Source organism: Physella acuta, unplaced genomic scaffold (assembly GCF_028476545.2).
Source record: "Physella acuta isolate Inbredline_101_S28 unplaced genomic scaffold, ASM2847654v3 ptg000210l, whole genome shotgun sequence".
In the NCBI taxonomy this organism is placed as follows: Eukaryota; Metazoa; Mollusca; class Gastropoda; family Physidae; genus Physella; species Physella acuta.
The window spans coordinates 348,541-373,682 of NW_026731729.1; the positions used below are offsets into that span (position 1 = coordinate 348,541).

At 35.7% G+C, this 25,142-nt stretch overlaps 1 protein-coding gene across 1 annotated transcript; it reads right to left on the reverse strand.

Annotated features, from left to right (window-relative positions):
* Window positions 1-220: 220 nt before the first annotated feature.
* Window positions 221-24,334, reverse strand: LOC131937462 (uncharacterized). Its single transcript, XM_059294918.1, has 4 exons — window positions 23,970-24,334; window positions 4,633-4,738; window positions 1,653-1,762; window positions 221-479 (listed from the first exon to the last, which is right to left on the reverse strand). The coding sequence occupies exons 1-4, from the start codon at window positions 24,010-24,012 to the stop codon at window positions 358-360; spliced, it is 381 nt and encodes a 126-aa protein (XP_059150901.1). The 5' UTR covers window positions 24,013-24,334; the 3' UTR covers window positions 221-357.
* Between the last annotated feature and the right edge of the window lie 808 nt (window positions 24,335-25,142).

Sequence of the window (25,142 nt, forward strand, 5' to 3'; positions counted from 1 at the left end):
ATATATATATATATATATATATATATATATATATATATATATATATATATATATATATATATATATATATATATATATATGCATGTATATTTACTAGTACATCAAAATAGTCTTTTTTCTGATCTAGTTACCTTTATGAAAATCTACATCTTCTCAAAAATGGTCAAAGTAATGAAATTGACCCTCTAGTGACATTGAAATATGTTTTCATATTTCCACATGTCATGAAAAAACAAGTTTGAAGTATAATGTTAAATATGCATTCGTTGTTTTTTCTGACTATGCGCTGGCAACAGTTTTGTGTGTGTATAAACTTCTCTTGAATAGATTGAGCCAAGTAGTTGAGTAGTTTACTTGCTAGAGCAAGCAGTAAAAAACCGTAGATATCGTCAGTACAACAAGAGAGTCATGTATTAATGTGTGAGGCACTACAGCAGTGTTGTGAAGCTCAGATCCTTGCCTGTTGTCAACTTCACCACCTGTAAAAGGAATATTTATTGTCTGAATAAAGTATAGCAACAGTTCTCAATTACTGTAAACATCAGTAGGCTAAATGAATCTACTAAATACATTTTTCATTCACACACCTCTGTGTTGGAGCTGCATGCACGACACGTACTACACACACCTTTGTGTGCGAGCTACATGCACGACACGTACTACACACACCTTTGTGTGCGAGCTGCATGCACGACACGTACTACACACACCTTTGTGTTGGAGCTGCATGCACGACACGTACTACACACCTTTGTGTTGGAGCTGCATGCACGTACTACACACACCTTTGTGTTGGAGCTGCATGCACGACACGTACTACACACCTTTGTGTGCGAGCTGCATGCTCGACACGTACTACACACCTGTGTTTGAGCTGCATGCACGACACGTACTACACACACCTCTGTGTTGGATCTGCATGCACGACACGTACTACACACCTTTGTGTGCGAGCTGCATGCTCGACACGTACTACACACCTGTGTTTGAGCTGCATGCACGACACGTACTACACACACCTCTGTGTTGGAGCTGCATGCACGACACGTACTACACACCTTTGTGTGCGAGCTGCATGCACGACACGTACCACACACACCTTTGTGTGCGAGCTACATGCACGTACTACACACCTATGTTTTGGAGCTGCATGCACGACACGTACTAAACACACACACGATTAATTATCATGACTATGCATTTTTTAAAATGGCATTTAAAAAGATAATTGGCATACTTAAATTTCGTCTGTTTTCATTTTAAACCCAAACCTGTTTGACTTTTACAAACATTTCTTCTTTGAATCTGATTTTAAAACAAAAAAACTTTAATTTACACCCAGAGAAATGTTACATCGTCTGATGAGCGACGTCCAGACCTCACGCGGTGAGACACGGTGATGGCCTGTACTTGTACTGTTTGAGCGACGGTACGAGAAGAAACAAACACGCGCAGTGTTGGCGGCTTAATGTCTAGCTGTAATATCGGGGCGTTCTTTTAAATCTAGCCATCATTTTATATATCTCAATACCTTCACATATGCATGTAAAACGATGTTCTAACGGTTCGATATAATTACAGATCTGGATTTAGTGAAAGTACTAAGGTCTCTATTGTGTGATAAAACAAAAGAGGAATAAAGTGTTAATTACAGAAGTTGTTTAATTTTTGAATGTACTCCTCCATGCTGGTCTCTGGAGACATAAGTTCCCAGCAATTGCCCGACATTCTCCCGATGCACTTCAGTTGTTTTGGCAACAATCTGTTGTGAAAAAAAAATTGCTATACATATCACTTATACAGTGGGGTATAAATACTTAACTGACTTCAAACGGTAAATATGGGTTATATTTTACCGTTTCTAAAAATGCTGTACGTGATTGTGTCTTTGCAATTATAACACATTGCTTTCCCGACCATCAGTTGTTTTTGTTTGGTGTAAAACAAAAGGTAAAAAAAAATGTGGGTACGACTGCGATGTTCAATATAGCATGCAAACGTACACCATGTTATTGAAAAAAACCCACTAGGGGCCTATATTAAATTATTTTAGTTTTCATTGATCTTTGCTGCTTTTGGTTTAAGTCAGTAGTGTTGAGGCAATTTAAACCAATACCTTTCTTTTAGCTGCCAAAGTGGTTGTCTACTCGTTGGTTGTTAACTGGGCAAAAGTATTTGTTTCCCCTGGCCCGTGGTGGTATTTTATTTCTTTTACGTTAACTTCACGGCGGCCCAAAGATTAGCAGACATAGAAACACTAACGGCATTCCTGTGACAAAACAGCTCGGTCAAAATAGTAGGGCATAATTTCCCTTCCCCCGACAATAAGCGTCCGTTCCCATCCCCTACGGAATGACCTTGACTTTGGTAGTCCTAAGCAAAGGATCACTGATCTAATCACCATAGCATGCGGCTAGGCCGACAAACCGAAAACACATCGCCTGAAACAATCTGGCTGTACACCTGTTGTATTGTGCACACTAAAAAGTACCCAAGTATTACTATACAACCCCCTTTCCATCTGCACTAAGCCACCTAAACACCCCTAACAGCAACCTATTTCCTTTCAATCTTAATATAAACACTATAACCATAACGCTCCTTAACAAGTTTTTCACATGCAAATTTCACGCTTCTCCACTGCATGTCTCTACTCTGACAATATTCCTTTGACATTAAAATAATTAACTATTAAGTTTTGAACAAGTTTTCCGATTTATGTAAAACGCATTTATTGTTAGCATTGATGAGCTAAAATGTCTCGAGGTCGTTGGTTGGACTTGTCTTGTAAGGTCATACAAAGCTGACCACCAAGTCACTAGTTAAGGAAAATAAAGGGAGTCTAGGGAAAATAAAGGAAATAAAGGGCCTAGAACTATTAGAACTGACGTCAGTTTATTCACATGTTTAACTGTCGGTTAAGTATCATAACAACTCCTTACTACTATTACAAGTCATCGCAAACAGGTTTAGTTGGAATGTGCCGTTAGGTGTGAAACCGCTGAAGATACTTGTGAACTTTAATGTGGCCGTATATTGATCAATGGAGATGCTGTCGTGTTTATGGTCTCGAATAGAAAGAAACCCGAATAGTTAGTATGGTTAAATCTATGGGGGTCTAGTTGCTTGAGAACTTTTAGCTGGTAGCTTTAAGGATGATGTACACCGTTAGCTTAAATCCCTTTACTGGAGCCCTAATTAAATGGGGCTCACTAGTTATGGGGGAGGGTGACATCAGGATCTTTTGTGTGTATATGCGTTTGGGGCCGTACTGTCACTGGCAGTTTTTATGCAATCTGTGATTTTGGAATTTCTAGCACAATTCCTTAAAGCAGAAATAAAACATAGCGAAAAGCTGATAGGCTATTTTTAGAAAATTTAAGCAAAAAATAAATTTAATTCATCATGGTTTTTTTTTACGCTGTATGTTTTAATTTAATTTTTTGTATGTCGATCTCATTCTGAAACTAATTAATTCTGTCTTCTGTATTGTCTTCTTTTTTAAGCTGTTAATACATGAAACATTTTTTTTTAAACTGAGACTGTCAAGGTTTTTTTATTGGTATAATTGAGCTTGGATAGTAAAGCAGTGCGTCTGTTTGTAATCTTTCGCTTACACATGTTCGAAAAAAAAAAACAGTCAGTTATAGGCTTCTGTCGCAGGGGAGACAAAACGTTTTAATATAACAATACTGTAAATACACATTTAAATAGTCGTAATTTGATTTCTACCTTGATACTAACAGAGGCGTACGCAGGTTTCCCGGTTCGAGGGAGCGGCGTTTGAAAAAAAAGGCATTATATATATATATATATATATATATATATATATATATATATATATATATATATATATATATATATATATATATATATATATATATATATATATATATATATATATATATATCCCCTTCCTGCTATTCTTGAAATATTAGAGATAAGTAAAATGATCGCCTACAGTGCACTTCACGTAAACAATTACCCTGTGCATCTAGACTGATGTTATAACTTAAATAGACCTCCCGTATAAAAGATTGATAGGTGAATTGAGTTGCGAATTGATATGTGAATGGTTGACGGTCCATGTCAAGCATGCATGAAGATAACAGCAGATGCACAGATGTTAAAGTGACTTTGTGACAGTAAGCTCCTCGCTCATGCCTCGCGCTCAGCAAGGCGCCAAGATGTAGGCCAAGTTGCATCCTCGCAACGAGTCATATACAAGATATTTAGGCTTCATAACATGACAGTTTTAAATAAATAGTTTCAGTCTGTTTGCTGTTGTTGTTTTGTTTAAAATTGGTATTGTAACGTGTTTTAAATGTTATTCAATTAATATCCTAAAAAGGTGCCACCATCATTAAAATGTCCGTAGGGGGAGAAACTGCTCGCCTGCTCCTACCCCACCCCCTACCTTCGCACGTTACTGCTAAGTAATATGAATACTGGTGTAGCTGTACGTATATTTTGCTTATGATTTTTTTTTCTCCGTAACATATTTTTACACCTTCGAGTAGAGACCCATTAAGCTTTTCATTAAAGCATTTTTAAGTCCTGCATTGGTTGCCGAAAACAGTTTTAAAGTAATATTTAAACATGTACTATGTGTCACTGATTGATTTCACTCACCTGCAGACTTTCATTTTATCTTTTTGTTGGTCAGTTATAATCTTTTGTTGGAGTATCCTATCACAGCCTTTTGGCACTTTGCAGCACAAAATCATTTGTTGAATACCTGATAAAACAATATAGTATTGTAATGACCGGTTCAGATGTAAAGAATAAATATATATGTAATGACCGGTTCACAAGTAAAGAATAAATATATATGCCGTCACGGCATAGTTGTCTCACTTTGTTGATTGCCGCGAACCTCCAAAGTTGTTTTTAAAAGTTTGAAATTTTCCCAAATAACGTTGTTGTTTTTTTAAATCTTTTCATATAAGACTTTTTATATTTTGTTAACTAGAATTTATACTCAATGACTGCTCAATAGCTAGTCGAACCTATAACCACTTGGCTTCAAGTGTTTGGCTAATTATTGGTCAAATACCAATATCCTTTTGTTCGAGGCCTATATATCGTTATAGTTATGTCAAGACGTTTTGTAAGAAATGTGAGCACACAAACCTAAGATCTCTCACCAAAGACAAGCCGCTAACGAAATGCGTAGAAATAGATTAAAACAAACGACAAGGTTAGCTAAAGATGATAGATCTAGCTAAAAATGGCAAGTAGATAAGAGCGTGTGTCAGAAGATGGAAACCCAGATAACTGAAAGCTTGTGGCAAGTGGGCTTTGTATTTGTGTGAAGTGTCGAGTTCTGGCAGTGAAGATAATTAACACATAGAGTTGGGGAAAATGTATAGGAGGGTGAGACTTAACACACACACAGACACACACACACACACGCACGCACATAAGTCGAGATTTGTGAACACCTCGATTTCGATTTTTGCACAAACTTTTATGTAATAATGCACTAAAAGGAGAAAATAAATGCTTTTCTTTATAATAGTACACCACTATTTAAAATAACTATTAAAAAGCGTTGGGGCTCTTTATTATCTATTGGATAACCTTTACTAATGTTTAGGAAGAGACCCACGCTTTTCTTTATAGTTTTTTAAAATGTTGTGTATTATTACACAACGAGGAAGACAGACACCATACTACTAATAATTTCAGAAAATCGTAATTAATTCATAAAAAATTAATTAGTCATCCAATTAAGCCAAATTTGATGTCAGATTGCATCTTCATGCTGACATTGGTCTGTTAAAAGTGCCCGAAATTTCGCTCGCCCGTTTCGATCTACGACGACAGACATGACGAGGAAGCAAGCTAAAGCTTGTAACAATGGAAGAGCTATTATTGTAAAACTAATAATTTTAAAAGGGATTTTTAAATGCACATTTTACGTCATTATTTTTATAACCTATTGTTATGTTATTATTATTATTTTGCAAGAATATTAAAAGCAATGTTTTTAATAACCTTCCCTTTCTAAACTTAAAAATATATTTTACAACCTGTCATCAATACATTTTTATATGTATTTATTTAACTAGTGCGTCACTATGATCCTATTTCGATACACCTCTACTCTCATTACAGGTATGATTCATTAAAATTTGAGAATATGTTTCATGTTTGCGTCGTATTACCACCTGCGCATGCATGTTAAATGAAAACAAAAACATTATTATTTAAATTAGATTATTGTTTTTGACTATCCAATCGTTACATTCTAATATTGCTTGCAAATAGCGTATTTACCTTCCCTGGATTTTTGTTATTCAATGTAAATGTTTGCAGAAAACTACATTTGATCACAAGAAACCATTTTATTTTGAGAAAGGTATATCATTCAATAAACTATAAAATTTGTTAATATTCAGATATATTTATCCTTTATAAACATATTTATATCTTTTCTCATTGAACTATCTGTTTTCTGAAAATTGTGTACTAGGTGTTCCTAAAATAAAGTCGTTTTCTAGATTTTATCTCCACTGCTTGTAAGAACGTTATTGCCTCGTTAATATTATGATACGAGCTGACCCGCGGCGTATCATACGCCACTATTTGTTTTATTTTCTACTGTTCAGTACTTCATAGTTAGTGAATTCGACACTACCCTCCTTTCCACCCCCCAACTCGCCACCGTGAGAGCAGCAGTCCGTGGCGACAATTTACGGACGACAATCAAAAGATCAAGCAGAACTGCTTACCTTTCATTAGTTTCAAATCGTTTAAAAGCTAAATTATCTGCCCCTAATAACCGTTACTAATCCGACCCGGCTCCACGATTGTAAACATTCGGGGTGAACCTTAGATCACCAGAATTATGGGGGGGGGGGGGGGGTGTTAGCTATATGGTAAAAGAGCGGAGGAGTAATGGTGTGCGTTTACTTGGTGGTGTCTCGCATGGTCCCCATGAAGAGAATTATATTTATAGATACTGAATAGAGGACTTTGTTCCCATTTCAGCAAGTACTGTTATGTTTCATTTTTATATTTATTTTTATGGGCTTCCTTACTTGATTTACAAGGGTGGTGTTTTTAGACTTGAATTAAACAAATTGTTACACTAAAATAATAAATGCGACAAGAATTCGTAACTAGTTAAGACAAAACCGTATTAAATGCGTTATCTGGCTATACGTTTTTTTTAAGACAGTTATCAAGGCAACATTTTTAACGCAAACATCCTCAACGAAATGTTTCATTGTTCATAAAATGATTGTCAACAACCGCCAATGACAGTTAACAATACCGTTGAACTTTTAAAAAAAAGTAGAGGCCAGATTAATAAGATGTACAGGTTAGTTTAATGATTTAATCTTTCCTTTATTCACATCTTTTGGTAAACGTTCACTAGATACATACGTGTGTCTGCCAAGAACTCCCCATCACCTTGGACGCTGTAAACATTTGCCCCGTCAAGAAATGTGGTACTTAATCCGAAAGTTGTGTTCCTAAGCAGAAAAACTACCGAGATGTTTGACATCTCTAAACACATTGTGGTCTTCCTGTGTCTCTAAGCAGCTGAAGTTCCAATCGATACGCTCAATTTTTTTTTCCGATTTCCTGGTTAGTTTTTATTTACTAGGAAGGGCACCCTGCGTTGCTTAGGATTTGCAATGGTATCAACTAAAGCTGGTCTTTATATTAACTTTAAATTTCTGTCTGTATGGCGAAATATCAATTTTGAATATTGTGTAATACATGGGGTACCAGCTAGGGGAGATGATTTATGCTTTATTTGGTTGCGGCCCCTGTGGGACCGCAACTGTTGAAGTTATTTTTTATGGTCCACGGTGAGCAATGTTTCCCCGTATTTCTCATGTCATGTGACCTCTGGGTAGTTGTGACTGTGTCGATGGCATTCATACCCCAGGCTGCGGGTGACCAGGACAGTTGCTGACATGGGCGTAGATTAACTTAGTTGTATATAGACCTAACGAAGGTATTACATTTTACATTACTTGTTTTTTATTATCCTACTGGTGCCGCAAGATGCGGACTAGATAGGAGAAGTAAATTATATTTATAATTCTTGTTAGCAGTATTGTTATACTGGCCTTTACCTTCTACTGCATTATTTTATGACGAGGCTGCTAGTTTGGTGCGACTCGGCACCCGTGTATTTATCTTATAGGCTACACGTGGTTGTGTATTAAAATATGTAATCTATTGTTTGTTCACATTTGTTTTAGGGCTATATGAACTTGTCATTGGATTTGTCATAGGACTTGTTTTAGTACTTGTACTTATACTTGCACTTGCAATTATACTATTCTGTGCAATGCGGTGTGTGAAATAAATAAGGATCCGTAAGCAAGAAGCGTCGTTGATTGTGTTATCTCCAGTAGCGTACGCAGGGGGGGAGCAGGGGGAGCGGCCGCTCCCCCTTTGGCAATTTTTAGCAAAGTGGCGCCTTTTTGGAAGCTTTTTAAACTCAAAGTTTTAAACATTGATATTTGTTAAAAAATTATCTTTGGTCGGCACATTTGAAAGGTAAATCTCTGTGATTATTGCTTTTTTTTTTCAATTACCAGTAAAAGGTATGTGAGCAATACAGTGATCTTGCCCATACCTTCTCATTATGTTGAAAAATTCTTTAAAGAACACATAAAGTCAGTAGCTAATTAAAAAGTGCATAATCTGATATGTAAGACCGATATATTAGTTATATGTAGGATATAATTCCGAACGTTTTATTTCTCTATTGAAAAGCTAGCTTTTATACCTTCTCTGATTTAAAAAACTTTCATTATACTGTAATACTTTAGCATTTATAATGACAATATATTTAATTCTGATTGTAGACAAAATATTTTTGTAAAAACGAATAGTGTTAAGCTACTTTATTAGATTCTAAAGTAATTATTGATTTGTTTTGATATTTATAATAACATGTGTAGATATATACATATTTATATTAAGATATTGATTATTTCCCATTTTCGCTAGTCTTAATAGATGTCCCAAGAATTATGTAATTTTTTTACAAGAATTACGAAACAGATTATGCCGCGTTCATTGTTTTTGGTTGTAGTGTGTTTATATATATATATATATATATATATATATATATATATATATATATATATATATATATATATATTAGAGTGATACCGTATTTTTTGTTTTATCGGCCTACATTTTGTTAATTTTTTTTTTATTTCTCAGAGTGCTAATTTAAATTTATTTTACATCACATCGAAGCAATAACATACAGCTTATATATATATATATATATATATATATATATATATATATATATATATATATATATATATATATATATATATAAAGAAAATATTACAAATTCGGCGCCTTTTTTGCTATTTCCGCTCCCCTTACAACGAAAACCTGGATACGCCTCTGGTTATCTCTTAGGGCCAGCCCTTAAAAAAACTACACCTCAGTGGGTGATCATTACACCACATCCGCACTGATGCAGTGTTACAATTGCTTGTGTTTTTAAAATCCAAATTAGCATGGTTTACTTTCTTAAATAAAAGCATTGGTCGTTAAAATATGTAATCAGTGACAATTGCTTTTATTAAAGAAAGAAAGATTCTTTTATTTTCTTATTTTCGGTGCATTTTAAAGCTTGTTATTATAAAGGTTTTTTTTACTTATTTTATTTTCTATTTTTTATTCATTCATTCGAAACGAAGTTGACATTACAGCTAAGACTAAATATATTTGCGGTAAAACCCGATCAGTAGCTTGTGATCTCTAAACGATAGTTAACTGCCCCTACTTCGTTCAAACCCAACAATGAATTGACGACGGCCCTCCGATAAAGCGACCGCTAGTTAGTATTTTCAAAATTTTATATTGTTATCTCCCCTTTTAAATTTGAATATGGTAATTTTTAAATTTAATTGTCTCTCTAACTAAATAAAAAAAACTGATATTCATGCAATGTCATCGAAAAAGAAAATATCTGGAAAGGTGAAACAGATTCACTGCAGTAGAAGTGGGTCAAAATTAAGTGACACTATTTGCCACAAATCCACAAACAAATGGACGTTGTGAACTAAGTAAAAGCTTGAAATAGTATGCTTTCCTATGCCGAGGTCACAGAAACAAGTGAACTCTACTTCACTTGCCATATAGACCGTCAGGCTTGAAATGGAACTTTACTACTTACTAAGTTACTTTCCTACTTGTGGAATTTATTGGGCGCCGAGTTTCTTTCAGGCATCTTATTTTTTTAAAGTAGATTCAGCTACACTGTAGATAAATCATTGAATGAAAATAAAAGAAAGCGACTGCTATCAACCACCATAATAACATAATTATTGAAACAGTCTTTAACCTCCATTTTCATCTAGTTCAGGCCTCTATTTATCAAAATAAAAATAGCGCTAAAAATGTGTTACATAGAATTCCTACATGTCTGAGCACATTGAAACGTATTTTAACTTAATTGGGTCTTACATTGGCATTGAAAACACCATTGAAGCCGTACCACGGGATTGCTTTTTTCTTCTTTAACAAGGATGTTTTTCTTGTGTTGAGTAAAAAAGTTTTCGGAACAGAAAAAAACTATGCTACTTTACAAGGAAGATCATTGTTAAGATGTTTATAATGATCAAAATCTTTTACAAGCTACAAACATTGTTGTATGAGAAAGAAGCAGATTTTTAATAACATTCTAAGGAAAGTAAGATTAAGCATGCACGCTGGAATCCGTGAAATCAAGTATAAGTTCGGATAACTATTTATACAAGATGAAAACAAACACTTGACTCTGTTCTGAGTCCTTACATGTTCCCCAGGCGAATGGTAAGCGACACGTACCCGGTGGGCTTCTTGTTGAAACAAGCAATAAATCAGCCACTAGAGTACGTCATTCCGCAACTTTGGTCTATTTAATTATCGGTTTAAGTTTTACAAGTACAAAACTATAAACGCCAGAAATAGAAGCTTCATAGGATTTCAAACAACCAAACAGGAACATACCTTAAATGATGGGATATTGGAATCTTTCAAACACTGTCTGCTTCCACTTTTAACTTCGCTCCATTAAAAAAAAATGTGTCTAGAGTTTGCAGCAGCTTTCCTCATCCACACGTTCTCATTAAAAAGTTATCCAAGATTATATAATATTTGAACCAGGTTATGTACAGTGCCGCTCAAGTCGACCAGAGTTTGTTTAAGGCATTTCTTAGGGGGGGGGAGCATTGATTGAAACTTGTGCATAATATCTAACACTACTACTTTTTTTAAAATAAAAAAAACATCTTTTCTCTTTAAACTTTAAAAAAAAATCGACTTTACAGTGCACGGTTACAAATAAGTCACGCAAACTTTGATAAAAAACTCGAATGATAAATAAATTGAATGAAAACAAAATGTCGCGTGAGGAATTTGATACATGGTCCTCCCACTGCTCCTACTTCTGTCACACTAGACAATTACGTATTGGTACAGTATCTAACTAGAGTCGACATAAGTCTCCCTCACATACCTAGCAGAACTCAGTAAGTAAGTCGACCTTGTTTGTTCTTCTACTCTAGACGTAGCCCGTTGGTGGGAGCAGCTCTTGTCTTTGGTCAATTAAATCCTTTAAAAATGTAGTTCTAATGACGTATTAAAACAAAATATAAGACCACATGAGACAACCTTTCGGGTCTTACCCTTGATTAAAATGAAGGTAATAATGTACCATAGTTTCGCCTAAATAAAAAAAACCATTTAAAAACGTGTGTAAATAATTCGTGACTGACATGTTTTTTCTAATAATACAACAATAAAGCTGTGTGTTGTATTAGTGGTTGATTTATTGTGTCAAGATACTTTTTAAAATCTAATTTAATAACTCAGTGGACACCACCAAATTTGATGAAAGGACTGGTCATTGTTTTTGACACGGATTAAAAAAACAACTTGTTTTGTCAATGTTGCCTTCATACCGACCGTAAAAATTTTCTTTAAAAAAGAAAGCCTAAAAAATTAGCAATTTAATATCTTAATAATTTCAATGTTTGAAAAAATTCCGAAGCAGTAAAACTGGACATTTTTATTTTATTTTATTTTTTTTTATTTTTTATTTTTTTATTTTTTTTTTTTGCGTTCAATGTTTATTTACATTTTTAATTTTAAAAAAAATGGGATTTTAAAAAAGAAATTGTTTAATTACCGAAAATACTAAAAGCATCAAATTGGTCCAATCTTGAGTAAACTCCTACAACAAACACATCTTTATAACCTCACTTATTTCAATAACACCGCACGCAATTTTAATAATAATTGAACCTTACTGATCTTCCTACAACGTGTATAATATTAATATTTTGTTCTACTTCCAGTGTTTATATATCTTCCATACGTTGGCCTAAGTACCTCACTTTTTTTTTAATCTCAGGATTAAATGCTGTTTAAAATTGATTACGAAACTGCAACCTAATCTGATGTTTTGCAATATTAATTAACTATAAATAAACCAGATTGTAACAAACGTTATGTAAAAAGATAAAAATAGGTCGATGTTGCAACAAGTTTATAGACTGCTGCTCGCCTTACCTCAAGGACGACTCACCAAGCAATCGATGTTATTTGATCCAATACACCCCCTCAACCCCCTCCCCACTCATGCACACACAATAAGAATTCTATTCACAACCAGCATCGATTGGAAAAATAATTCACCACGTTAACTTACTAGACGGACAGGAAAATTGTTTTTTTTTATACCAGAAATGAAGATCAAATGATTTTTCCCCCCTCAAGTCAACGTGATAAACTCATTTTTAAACTTGACTGTAAACAAAAGTAACATAGAGCTAAAGCAAATCATTTATCCAGTCATCATCTATGAAGTGTGCTTACAGTTTACAGTATTATCTACTTAAATTATCATACATTAATCATATATAAACTGCGGTTCCATTATGGTCAAGTCATCATTTACAAACTTTGTTCACATCGCCATGAAGTCATTGTTTATTAATTTTGTTTACATCACCCAGTCATCATTTACAAACTATGTTTACATCGTCATCTATTTGTCATTTTGAAACTTTTTATAGCTCCTTAATCTAACTGTCGTACATGAATCCCTAAAAGTAGACTATTGTAGTCTAAATAGAATGTAATGACGATGTCACGAGGTGAGTTAATGGGTTCAGCGCGAGCCAATTAGCGTGATTAGACCCCGCTAGTAGGCCCAGCAGCGCTACATCTGTTGTTGGGTGTATGTTGATTAGCTAACAATTACGTCAACAAAATTTGTCTGTTGTGTAATAAAGTATAAATACTGAACTTTCGACCGTTATATACAATCATATTAGCTGAAGATAATCTCCCAGCTTGTCTTGTCTTGGGCTGGATGGGGAACAGAAGCTAAAAATAGCCGAGCAGACATTTTGCAAACACAATTTAGTATGTGGCAGTGGACTGAACGTAAATGTTACCTCCCTTTTCACTGGCTGTATTTAATGGAAGAGTTTTCCCTGGAGTAGCGAATCTTCTAACACTACACTGTAAGCCTAGCCTGTAATATCATGTTCACGTTAGCCTTAGATTACCAGTTAATTAATCTTCGAATCATCTTATAACACGATATTTTATTATTGGTGTAATCCTAGTACACCGATTAAATTCGCCCCTCTATTTATTATTAAAAGAGAATTTGACGACACTGTGTATTAATAATTAGTGGATCTTTTTTAAAGGCTTTAATTAAATAATTATTTTCGTCTCCGCCAACCTGTCAGCAACATTGAATCGAACTTGTTAGTTTTCATTTTTTTTACACTTTTCCGTTTACCCTCTAGGCAAACCCGTTTTAAAGGAAATAATTCAAGTGGAATAGCATGTTGTATGTCATTAGCTCCCAATCTCGCCGTCTATTTCTGTAGCTTGTTAATGATAAAACGTCGGGCGTGAGATCACAACAGCCAAAGAAACTAATACGTCTATATGCACGTGTGGAATAACGTTCATTTACATCAATGTAAAGTTGGTGGCTGCAAAAAGATATGCTTGTATAATAAATAAAATACGTAAAATCTTTTAATTTTTTTGGTCCTTAATGAACTTGTTCTCAATACTTGTGAGGGTAGCATTCAATGTCTATTCGCTATTTTGTGTTTGGTGAAAAGTAAACGAAACAATTTAAAAACCAAAAGTTAAAGTGTAGTAGATTTGTTACAGCGTAAAAGACTAAATAATTTCCCATTTGTCAAGAATCAAAAACACCACGCTAAATTCGTATGCTGTGCAGGGACGAATTATCAGTCTACCTATATGTAGAATTAAATTAAAAATTGATGCAAGTCTTTTATTTCAACATAACACTGTCTAAAATTCAAACGGAAATGCACTCTTATGTTATTTTAAAAAATGTTTTGTTTGAGATTTTAAAATTACCCCCCCCCCCCCACCTCCAGTTTCTGCCTGATCTATTATTTTCCATTTCTAATTCAATTATCCTGGTTTCATTCAAATGACATGCCTGTAACTTTGCTCTAATGGTGGCAGCGTGGACATGTCTCCCCTTACTGCTCTTCTGTGTGGTGTTGTATCCCCGCCAGTGCTGAATTTAAAGATATCTAATAGAAGCTAGAACTTTTTTTGTTTTTAAATTAAACTCACATGTCTATCCCATCCTTTACTTTTGAGCGCTTGTGTGTCAAGGGCGATGACTAAAGTAAATGATTGTAAATACCATATCTAAAAAGTGTGGCCTACCTGTTTTAGACTAGCTGTCGGCAAGCTGCGCGCCGTTGTTGAAGGCTCCCTTTGATAAAATAGTTTTGGTTACATTCACCAGGTACAAACATGTTACCGGGAAACACTGGGAGATGGAGGGGCTCAGACTCGGTGCTACAGTTCTTTTGATACATTATTTTGATGTTAAAAAGTTTTAGAAATATAATTTCCTTGCAACTCACTTAAGTATTTGAAAAAGGCTCATAACGTTTATATCTGTAGGCTATAGGTACTTCGGCTACTATCATTTTTATTTTAGTGTTATTATTATTAGAGATAGCAATAAACGACTGTTACAAATTTATCCTCTAATCAGCCTAATCAATACGATGAATAAATAAGTGGACCTTGGGATTTTCAAGATTCATATCTTAATTAAATGCCCTTATACTTAAAGAAAGAAATGTATAGCCTTAAATAGGAAATGAAATATTGTTTACTCAGAATCTACATTAGTGTAAACAATATATACTCACGCCGATTACCACTCTATCACACCTTGCGTAAATCAACTAGCAACATTACCAGACATACACTAGATGGGAATCTCCAAGAAAATAGGAAAGTTAGCAGGTCAAAACAAACTTGAAAAAGGTCAGTTGTTATTGAAGCGGAAGCAGCCGGAATGTCGTGGATCCAACTTGGTGGAGAAATAGCCCAAAACTGAGTACGATGGAGAGGTGTCATTGCTTCTCTATGAACCACGGGGGGGGGGGGGGGGCACAAAAATGATGATGATTAAAACAGGGTTAAAATAACAAATAGTGACAAAAATCTATATATATAATTCTCTTCTGGGAGACGCTAGAAAACAAGCTGTAAACGCGCTCCCTACCACCCCCACCCTTACATGGTCTGGTGAGCTGTGGTTCACTCTAAATGTTTACAAACAGAGCCGGGTTTAGTGACGACTATTAGGGGCAGATAATTTACTTTGAAACTAATTTAAACGTAGGGGGGGGGGGGTAACTAAGTGGAGTTTACTTTAACGGAGGTGGGGGGAAGGGGGGGGGGGGCTTATCGTCCTTAACGAGCTACTTATAGTGTTTTAAAGAAATATTTTCAGTGGCAGCGTTGGTAGTGTCGAATTCACAAATTAGAAAAATAGAAAAAACAACTAAATAGCGGCGTATGATCGGCTCGTACTGTATATTTGTATTGGCACCGCCCCCCTCCCCCCACCCCCCACCCCCAAGTTTTAAATATTTGTTTTTTCTTCATTATCATCGACATCAATATTGTAGGCCTACAGAGCTTCACAAATAACGCAGAATAGGATTTTTGTTTTCGTACGACTTCTACAACCCCACAAACATAACCTTAAAATATTCAGAAGAGCGCCTTTTTAAAAGCAGAAAACTTTTTTCTATGTTTCGGCTTTCAATCGGCACAAACAGACCTTTTTAAATTGATACTGGTGCAGGAAAGGATCTGGTCAAGGTAATGTATAAAGGTCGGGGTAGGCAGGTCAGCGAATCAAAAGTAAAAACCTGAGAAGACGTCGAAAGACTTCGCTTAGATGGCCTTTGGCTTAATGCTTAGGTGCGAGATGGATAGTTCACTGTGGGCGCCAGAGAGGCTCGCTATTTGATAAATTGCCACAACTTGGATGGGGTTTCAAGCTTTGTTTACAATCCGTTCATATTTGGTATACCGTTAGAGTCATTAGCTTCTAGTTACTGGAGGACGAAGACAATGCAGACTGCAAATAGCCAATCGTATTGTGATAAGAACATCCTGATGTTGACAAAAATATAACAGAATTATTTTTAGATGACAGCATCATACCAGGATAATCCTTTTTTACTGAAATGTTTCCAATGTCTTAACTTCATTCTACAGTGTTCGTTAATTTAGTTACTTTGTTTTATGCAAAGGGGACGGTACAATGAAAAACGTTTCTAGTCTCTGGTCTAAATAGAGGGGTCTTTGTTTGAAGAAAGAGCACTAACGAACAGCGCATATTAGCAGCTGTTGCTGAATAAAAGCCACGGATGTCTAATTGTTGTTGTAGCGGTTAACCTGAGTGTTGTGCTTTTAATTGCTTTGTTCCGTGGAGTGTAGGGGAAAACTAATTACGTTGTTGCCACGACCGACTCAACTGCGCTAGATTTTATTGTGGTTGCAAGAATTTATATAGGCATATATACAATATAGACTTTTAGAACAATTCTCTTGAAGATACATTTCGGGTAATGGGAAGCCTGTTGTAGCTACAAGTGTGTACTCTTAACAGTTTTCTTAATGGAGACGGTTTTAATTAAAAATAGAAATAAAACTGCTACTAAATTGGTGCCTGGGGGGGGGGGGTGTTCTCTAGTTTGTGAAAATAGGGTGGTTATTCATAATCAACAAAACAGTAGTCACTGTATAAGAGATTGTAAACAGTGTGGTGATGTTTTATTTACCTCATCTAGCAGTATACAAACAGTTGATACGCTGTCTAAATGTATAACTTAGAGGACTATCTGCTCAACAAGATCCTTGTACACTCAGAATACTAAATTTATAACATTTTAAAACTGAGTTTTCAGAATGACTCTAAGACTAAGGCGTACTTATTTTATGAACCCGTCGTCAAAATACAAAAAGGTCACTTATTTACAACAATCCGTTTTTAGAGTTCTATTTCGACACACCGTTTAGTTCAACTGAGCCTGTATTTCATATTAGTGACCTTGACAAGCTATTAGACGTGATACTAACCTCTTAGAAAACCAATACTAGCCAGAGAAAAAACTCAGCAAAGATCTTTGAGATTGTGTAGGTAAACCAAACACAACGCGGTGTTAAAGAAGAAATGGCATCATTTACTAGGAACATATCCGGGCACAATGTGAAGTAACCGATTGTCTCTTCGGCACCCGGACTTAAATATTCCCCTCCTGGACTAAACAGTTAGGAACGTTTCTATCTAAAAAAAAATGTTTGTGCTAAATATTGCTTTATGGAGGGTAATGCAATGTAATTTGTTTCTTGATTTCTGTTGTATACTTCAAGCCTAGAAGCATGTATCAATAATAATCTACTTTAAAATGTTATCTTTTTGTATTCATGTTGTTAGTTTCATATACGAGTTCTCAAGTATTACATAAATGCACATTATTCGAATGACCCGACATTTAACAGAATTTTTTTTTTAAATAAAAAAAAAAAGATTAGTTAAAAATATTTTCTTTAAATCAGATGTAATAAAAAAAAATTATTGAAAATCTTGCGGCAAAGACAAAAAAAAGATTAGGCCAGTCAGGTCTTTTTCTAATTTTTATTTCCAAAATATCCGAGCGACAAAAAGACAACAAAAATATAAGACAGAATATGCTCGTGCCCTTTACTAACCACAGACCTGACCAGACCGTATAACAAATGCTCTTTCTGCCCTATGACTATGACGTCTGAAAATGTGACTTTAATAAATTGTTGATCAATCTATACTTTGCCAGACAAAAATACTCAACGGAAAACAAATTACAGAACATTGCATACACAAGGGGGAAAATGCTTTTCGTTTTATAATGTTCTGTTTGCGCATATACCAAACCCAGATGACAGACAAATAACTGGTAAAATTGATGAACATTTGGTTACAAAAGACTGTTGGGTTTTTTTTCTCATAACTCTGGAGCCGCACCTTTTATGAGAGACATTTCATATATTTTCTCTAAAAATAAAATTTGTGGAACTGACTTTACATATAAACTGTAGTGACACAGTTGTTTTTCATTCTTCTTTTAATGAAAACTGCTGCAGATATTCATTAAAAAAATGCATGTGGCTCACGAGCCACGGGTTTGTCGACCCGTCGTAAACAACTAAAGTGCTAAGTAATACTAATATATACTATCATTACATCAGACATGCTCTGTCCATTTAGGGAACTCGGGGCATAATCTGTCTAGGACAATCGTGTAGGGAAGTTAGGGACAATATCTGTCTAGGACAATCGGTGTAGGGAAGTTAGGGACAATATCTGTCTAGGACAATCGGTGTAGGGAAGTTAGGGACAATATCTGTCTAGGACAATCGGTGTAGGGAAGTTAGGGACAATATCTGTCTAGGACAATCGGTGTAGGCACGTTAGGGACAATATCTGTCTAGGACAATCGGTGAAGGGAAGTTAGGGACAATATCTGTCTAGGACAATCGGTGTAGGGAAGTTAGGGACAATATCTGTCTAGGACAATCGGTGTAGGCACGTTAGGGACAATATCTGTCTAGGACAATCGGTGAAGGGAAGTTAGGGACAATATCTGTCTAGAACAATCGGTGTAGGGAAGTTAGGGACAATATCTGTCTAGGACAATCGGTGTAGGGAAGATAGGGAAAAAATTAGTCGAGGACAATCGGTGTAGGGAAAATAGGGACAAAAACTGTCTCTATCCAGAACAACTTTACCTTGGCAAAGGATTGTATGGATAAATATATATATATATATATATATATATATATATATATATATATATATATATATATATATATATATATATATATATATATATACATATAGGGTGTAAAATATGTTATATTCAATTATTTCGAGTTATGGTAAGCCCCTTTATACTTTATATTTATTATAACTCGTTATATGTGTGTGATCATGATGCCAAAATTCAGATATATTCTATTGTCTCACTAGAGTAATGTGATATAGTTATAAAATTTGGTCAAAGGTTATGTTATTGTTTTTAACACTCCTCGGACGACTAAAGCATTGGTCGAATTGAGTCAACAGCTCGTACTAAAGATGTTAGGCAGACCTAAAAATAAAGTATTTTGCCATAAAGAAAAGAAAAATATGACGAGCGTGGGCGTTATGTTACAAGATGTAATTCTGTGGGGACACCCAAGTAGATAAGCTAGTTACTGAAATGCTTCCTACGCAAGGTCAACAAATAATAAGATACAAGATTTTAAGAGATCTTTAACTACTTTAAGGAAAACGACAGTTATTTAGATAAACCAAGAACTGTTTTTTTTTTTTCAAATCTCTACTTTTGTTGATCTCGCTAAATGTCAGCAAATAAATAAAAATCTGCAAACTCTTGGGTAACAAAGAGAAACTGAGGAGACGGTTACTATATTAAATTGGCAACTAGACCCTGTCTTGTTAGCTGAAGTTGTTGCAGTAGTTTGAATGTTATTTAATAGACAAGACAACTGTTTCCCAGTCAACAAGCATTCACCTTAGCAACATACAGGTAAACTTGACCGTGGTTGTATGTACAGGTAGAACAAGCAACAAGTAAAAACAAGCGTTGTTATCTGTACAGGTAGAATTAGCAATGTACTGGGTACCTTTTTTCATAACACAGTTTGTCTCGTGTAAATAAATATCCTTACCTAATAGCTTTATAGGGACAAAAATTTTTATCTGAACGTTCTATTGAAACTCCTAGGGTGGTTAACAGTGCCAAGAAAGGAAATCAGATAAACTGTTCATCTCTCATAGACCAGAAACGTGTGTCTGCTTTTCTGAGATCAAACAAGATATGCAGCAGAAATAAAGAGGAATTAATAAAGCTCTACCCTAATCAAACTTTATGAAGCTCTACAAACTCATCTCACATGTTATTACTTGTAAGCCAGTGACGCCCCTTGCATCAGCCAATAATTCCATCAGTGTCTTTGACATGCAATATTTTTATGCAGCTGCCAATCTTCGGTTGTTCTTTGATTTTTATTTAGATAATTTACACGATCTTAAGCCGAATATACAGAAATAACCCCAAAATTTATATTTGAAATTTTGACTGTAATACAGGCGCTTAACAGCCGGGTTCATTAGAGTCAAATTTACGTTTGGTGCAGTTGAAAAATTCGGTCATTAAAAGATCAGAATATAAATTGTTCCTCGTCTGTAACCTCATTCTGTTGCTTCCATTTAAGTGTTGTTAACAATCTTCTCCAGATCTCTGCGTCCCTGTCCGTTTCACCACAAGTCACATTTTAGCTACCAAAGCAGGGCCTACTCTTTATACGGTACCAGTGTTATACACTGTAAAATATTTAAGAGTTTTGTATGCTGTCCTTTAAATTAGAGATAAAGCTAAAAATATAACTTATCCCAAACTCGTAAACATCAGTACATTTTGTACATGGAGCTTGTCAAGACTTTTTAGTTAGACCGTAGTATTTTTTGTTTTATTTATTTCCCTGAATCTTGAGGTGAAATGAAACATAATTGCTCTATTCGACACAGGTTGCGTGCCAGTGAATTTTTCCCCCGTGACTAGCACTGATGGCTGCTATTTTTGGTCCTAATGCTCCAGTAACAACAGCTCAAGTTATAGGAGATGTTTTTTAAACTTCTACCATACTGGCAGTGAAAACCTGACCTTCATCACGTGATATTAGTGTCACGTGCACTAACACTAGCAGGCTATGGCGTCTGTATGTATTTTATTTCCATAGCTTTTTTTGTCTGTCTAGTCGTGGTCGTTAGACTTTATTTAGATACCAAGATGTCATTAAAAATAGGCGGCACATAATTATGATTAATTATTGTCTTAGTTTAGACCTAGGTTAAGCTTGCTTTTAATTATTTTAGACAGTTGTTCTCTATACGAGTCTACACCACCATTTACAGACAGCACGGGGGTGTTACCGTTTTGTGAGGTGACACAAAGTCTAAACGCAAAATATCATCCAGCTAAATCAGTTACTGGTTAGAGCTGAGTTCATCACCATGAAGAGTGGCACCAAGTCGAAAAGTCAAATTTAACCGATGACAACTTTAAACAGGTAGGCTAGACACCGGCAGAAATAGGGGTGCTTGGGATGACAGCTTTGTGTAGTTGGTTTAACATCCGAGTGAAATTGATTACTAAGTTGCTAAGTGGAGCCCCTGCGATACATCTGATGCATTGGGTTTATCGGCTGTATGGGGAGAGGGGACCTAATACATGGGCAACATCTTCTTCTTCTCATTTTGTTGTCCAGGCTTTGTGTTTGGATTTCCTATAGTCTGTTAGCCTATGGAGCCATGTTCATGGCTACAGATGCTACAAAGTCAATATTCATAAATATCGGTGAAAGAGGGTTTAAATTGGACTGTATTCTCGGGGAGGTTCTGTACCGTGCCACCTATTCGTTTGTTTTCAATGAGACGGTTTTTTAAGTGAGAAGTTATGTCTGTCTCTGATCTTTATGTGTTGTTGTTTGAAGGTGCCGCCTTTTGTTACGTCACCAGGTGACACCAGACCTACTGTGTTCTTTTTGTTTGTTTGTTTCTTTGTTTCTTTGTTTGTTTGTTTGTTTGTTTGTTTGTACTGTCATGTCTAATCCACCCCGTAGCCCCCAGCTCTCCGACCCTACAGTAAGTGTATGCTGCAGACCCGGTGCTATACTTATATTGTAACCTCAAATCTTCTGTTCATACTAATATGTTCCGGTCTATATGGGAATACTGACATTTTTGCTTTACAATTAATGACGGTCTTATTTGTAAATTGAATTGTAATTACCATTAAATAAAAATCAGAGTTCAGTATTGCGCCAGAATATGGTTAAAAATAAAACGATTCGACGCAGCTTACAAACGTGGGGACGAGGCTGAACATCTTAGGCTGTAATTTAAATGTGTGGCAAGGGTATCTAGTTACTCTGTTCATTTAAGTGGCCGGATATCATTTCGTGCTAAAGACGAACGTGACATTTAAATGTGAATATTGTAAATGTTTTCCTCTGTAGAATAATTTAAAGTTATCGATAAATTATTTTATGTTGGCTATAATTTTCTTTACGCAAATAAGCAACCAGCACAGATGTGAAATGTGTGAATCTATGTTATCTTCACTATGCATGCGACAGTCATGACATTTTAAACTTTACGTGAAGGATTAGCGTATAGGTCAGCTCCTGACCAGATAAATACAGCGAATTCTGACAACTTACATACGGAAAAAATTACATTTTGTGAAATGTGCCAGAAATGTGTGATTTAATACCTACATGGTCCATGAAGTACATAGTTTTCAACAAGTGTAATCAACCCAGTGCATATCAACTTAGATCAAGCGGATGTACCGAGAATATAAGATAAAGTTATCTTGTTGCGTTTTTAGAAAATCAGTAAAAGTACAATACAGCTTTGTAACCGTTAATGATGCAGATGAAGTAAAATTCATGTTTGTATACTTATTATTCATGGTTCTGAACTTTACCTTAACGTTTATGCTAGTTATAAAGCCTTACATTCTGAAGCCAAGAATGGCTTGATCACCAGTGCTACTGAACTTACTGATCATTTAGTTATGTCAATCAAAAGAAACTCTCTCGGAACCATCCGGTGTGATTTTTGTTATAATTAATCCTTGCCTGGTAACGTTGCTTTACTTTCTTGTATACGCAGTATAGATGAAGTATTCGAATTCGAATGACGAAAGTCAACATTTAACAACTTCCTGAGTCTGAAAAACTTAGTTTTGCAATCTTATGTGTGTGTCGGTCTGTGTGTAAAATACCAATTACTTGCGTACCTTTTCAGTTAGGTGAACGAAAGTATTTGTTCCCGTACATAGATTTCTACCAACTTTTGAGCGATGTGTGATGAAAGGAGGGGGGGGGGGGGGGGGGGGTTATTTTACTCTTTTTTTAAAATTGTCTCAAAAGCCTCCATAATTTGATAAATGTTATATTATGTTCTCATAAAGCATATAAGAACTTTTCTCCTGCATGTGTTTTCTCGAAAAACGAGCGGTTTTGTCACAAACTTCTATACGTGTATAGCCCGATTAGAATATACAAGAAAGTTTAGGGGAGCTCACTCCCGCTGTATTTATACAAGTAAATAAGTAAATCGCACATAAAAACCAGCATTAGACCAGTCTCCCTCATAGTTTCTTCCAGGCATCTCTTCATGAGGCTCAGCCCCCCCCCCTCCCCGAAAAATGTCTACCTCCCCCCGAACGAAATAAACTTCATATAGAAAATACGCACATTTACACTCACTATGTGATCACAAAAAGTCAGACGTAAAACATAATTTTCGTGGTTTTGTACCGATCAAAGCGCTCAGTAAACGTAGCACGTTTAAAAAAAAACAAGAGACGACGTGAAAGTGGGGCTGCTGGCGTTATTTAAAACAAGAAGTAGCAAATTTACAAATATTTTTTTTAAATGTTGTGTTTTAAAGAAATTATCGATGAAATACGTTAACTAACTCATAGCATTAAGTTTTTAACTTGAATATGCTGTTATCATTGTAATTACATATGAAATAGACTTACCTATTATTACAACGAACATAATCTGTACAACAGATTTGTCCATTTTAGCCAGACTGGCGTCAAGACCATCCAGTCAGTCTTCAATAGGTTCAGGTTTAGAAAACGCAATCAGTTGAATAATGACGCATGTTGTATGCCACTCGTTGTCATTAAATCTAATCACAGTCATCAATCAATAGGTTAAAATCGTTTTCTTCAAACACAATATGATTGGAATTAATTAAATTAATGTTAAATCCCAACTGTTGAGTTCATCAGATGTTTTAGCCAGTTTTATACTGTGTTATAAAAACACATGCAGTTTGCTTGTTCTTTTTGTCAGCCGACTCACGTGCAATGAAAAACTTAGAAACACGTCATTGACAGAGCAGCACCGAATGTACGCTGACATTGGCTCACGCCGCCGTCCACTTTTATAGCAGGTCAGCCCGCCAACGCTGCTTCCGTCAAGAATCGAGACGGCACGCGGGGGTCGTTCACCGAGTGATTAACAGCATACGGGCACATACATCTTAGCATCAGTGGCGGAACACCACGGTGTGGGGATGGAGTGGGCTTTCACGGGAAACAATCCAACCACAAATAAAATATGGAGTTTTATTTTATTTGTACTTAGTCGTATACAAAGTATATAGGAAGCAGGGGCGTAGCGAGGGGGGGTGCGGACCGCACCGGGTGACACCATTTAGGGGGGTGACACCAAGGCAAAAAATAGCAAAATATATAGAGAAAAACTTGAGGGGGGGGTGCAAATCGAAAGTTGAGGGGGGGGGTGCAAATCGAAAGTTTGAGGGGGAGGTGCAATCGAAAATTTGTCCCCGGGAAGGGTCGCTACGCCTCTGGGGGTGACACCATTAAGTGCCGCACCGGGTGACACCCGACCTCGCTACGCCACTGATAGGAAGTACTGTAATCGTGCAAAAATATCGAAATCGAGAGTTTCACATATCTCGACGTTTTTCACTTCACTGAGTCGAAAAAACTTATGTTTGCAATTTTTTCTGTTTGTGTATGTGTTTGTCTATGAACACGATAATTTAAGTACTGTTTCAGTTATGTTGAGGAAATTTCATGTATATGTGTGAGGGTACGGGTGTTTTGCGATGAATGGATGATGAAGCGAATCCACCCAGTTGTGAGGGTGGATGAATTGAGATGACAGAAATATCCAAC

Excerpts from the sequence above, each read along its gene's own strand:
- LOC131937462 (XM_059294918.1), bottom strand. The coding sequence starts at position 24,012 with ATGGACAAATCTGTTGTACAGATTATGTTCGTTGTAATAATAG. Across the intron at positions 1,763-4,632 it reads GATAAAATGAAAGTCTGCAG|ATTGTTGCCAAAACAACTGA; the intron begins GTGAGTGAAATC and ends TTTTCACAACAG. Across the intron at positions 480-1,652 it reads TCAAAAATTAAACAACTTCT|GTGGTGAAGTTGACAACAGG; the intron begins GTAATTAACACT and ends TTCCTTTTACAG.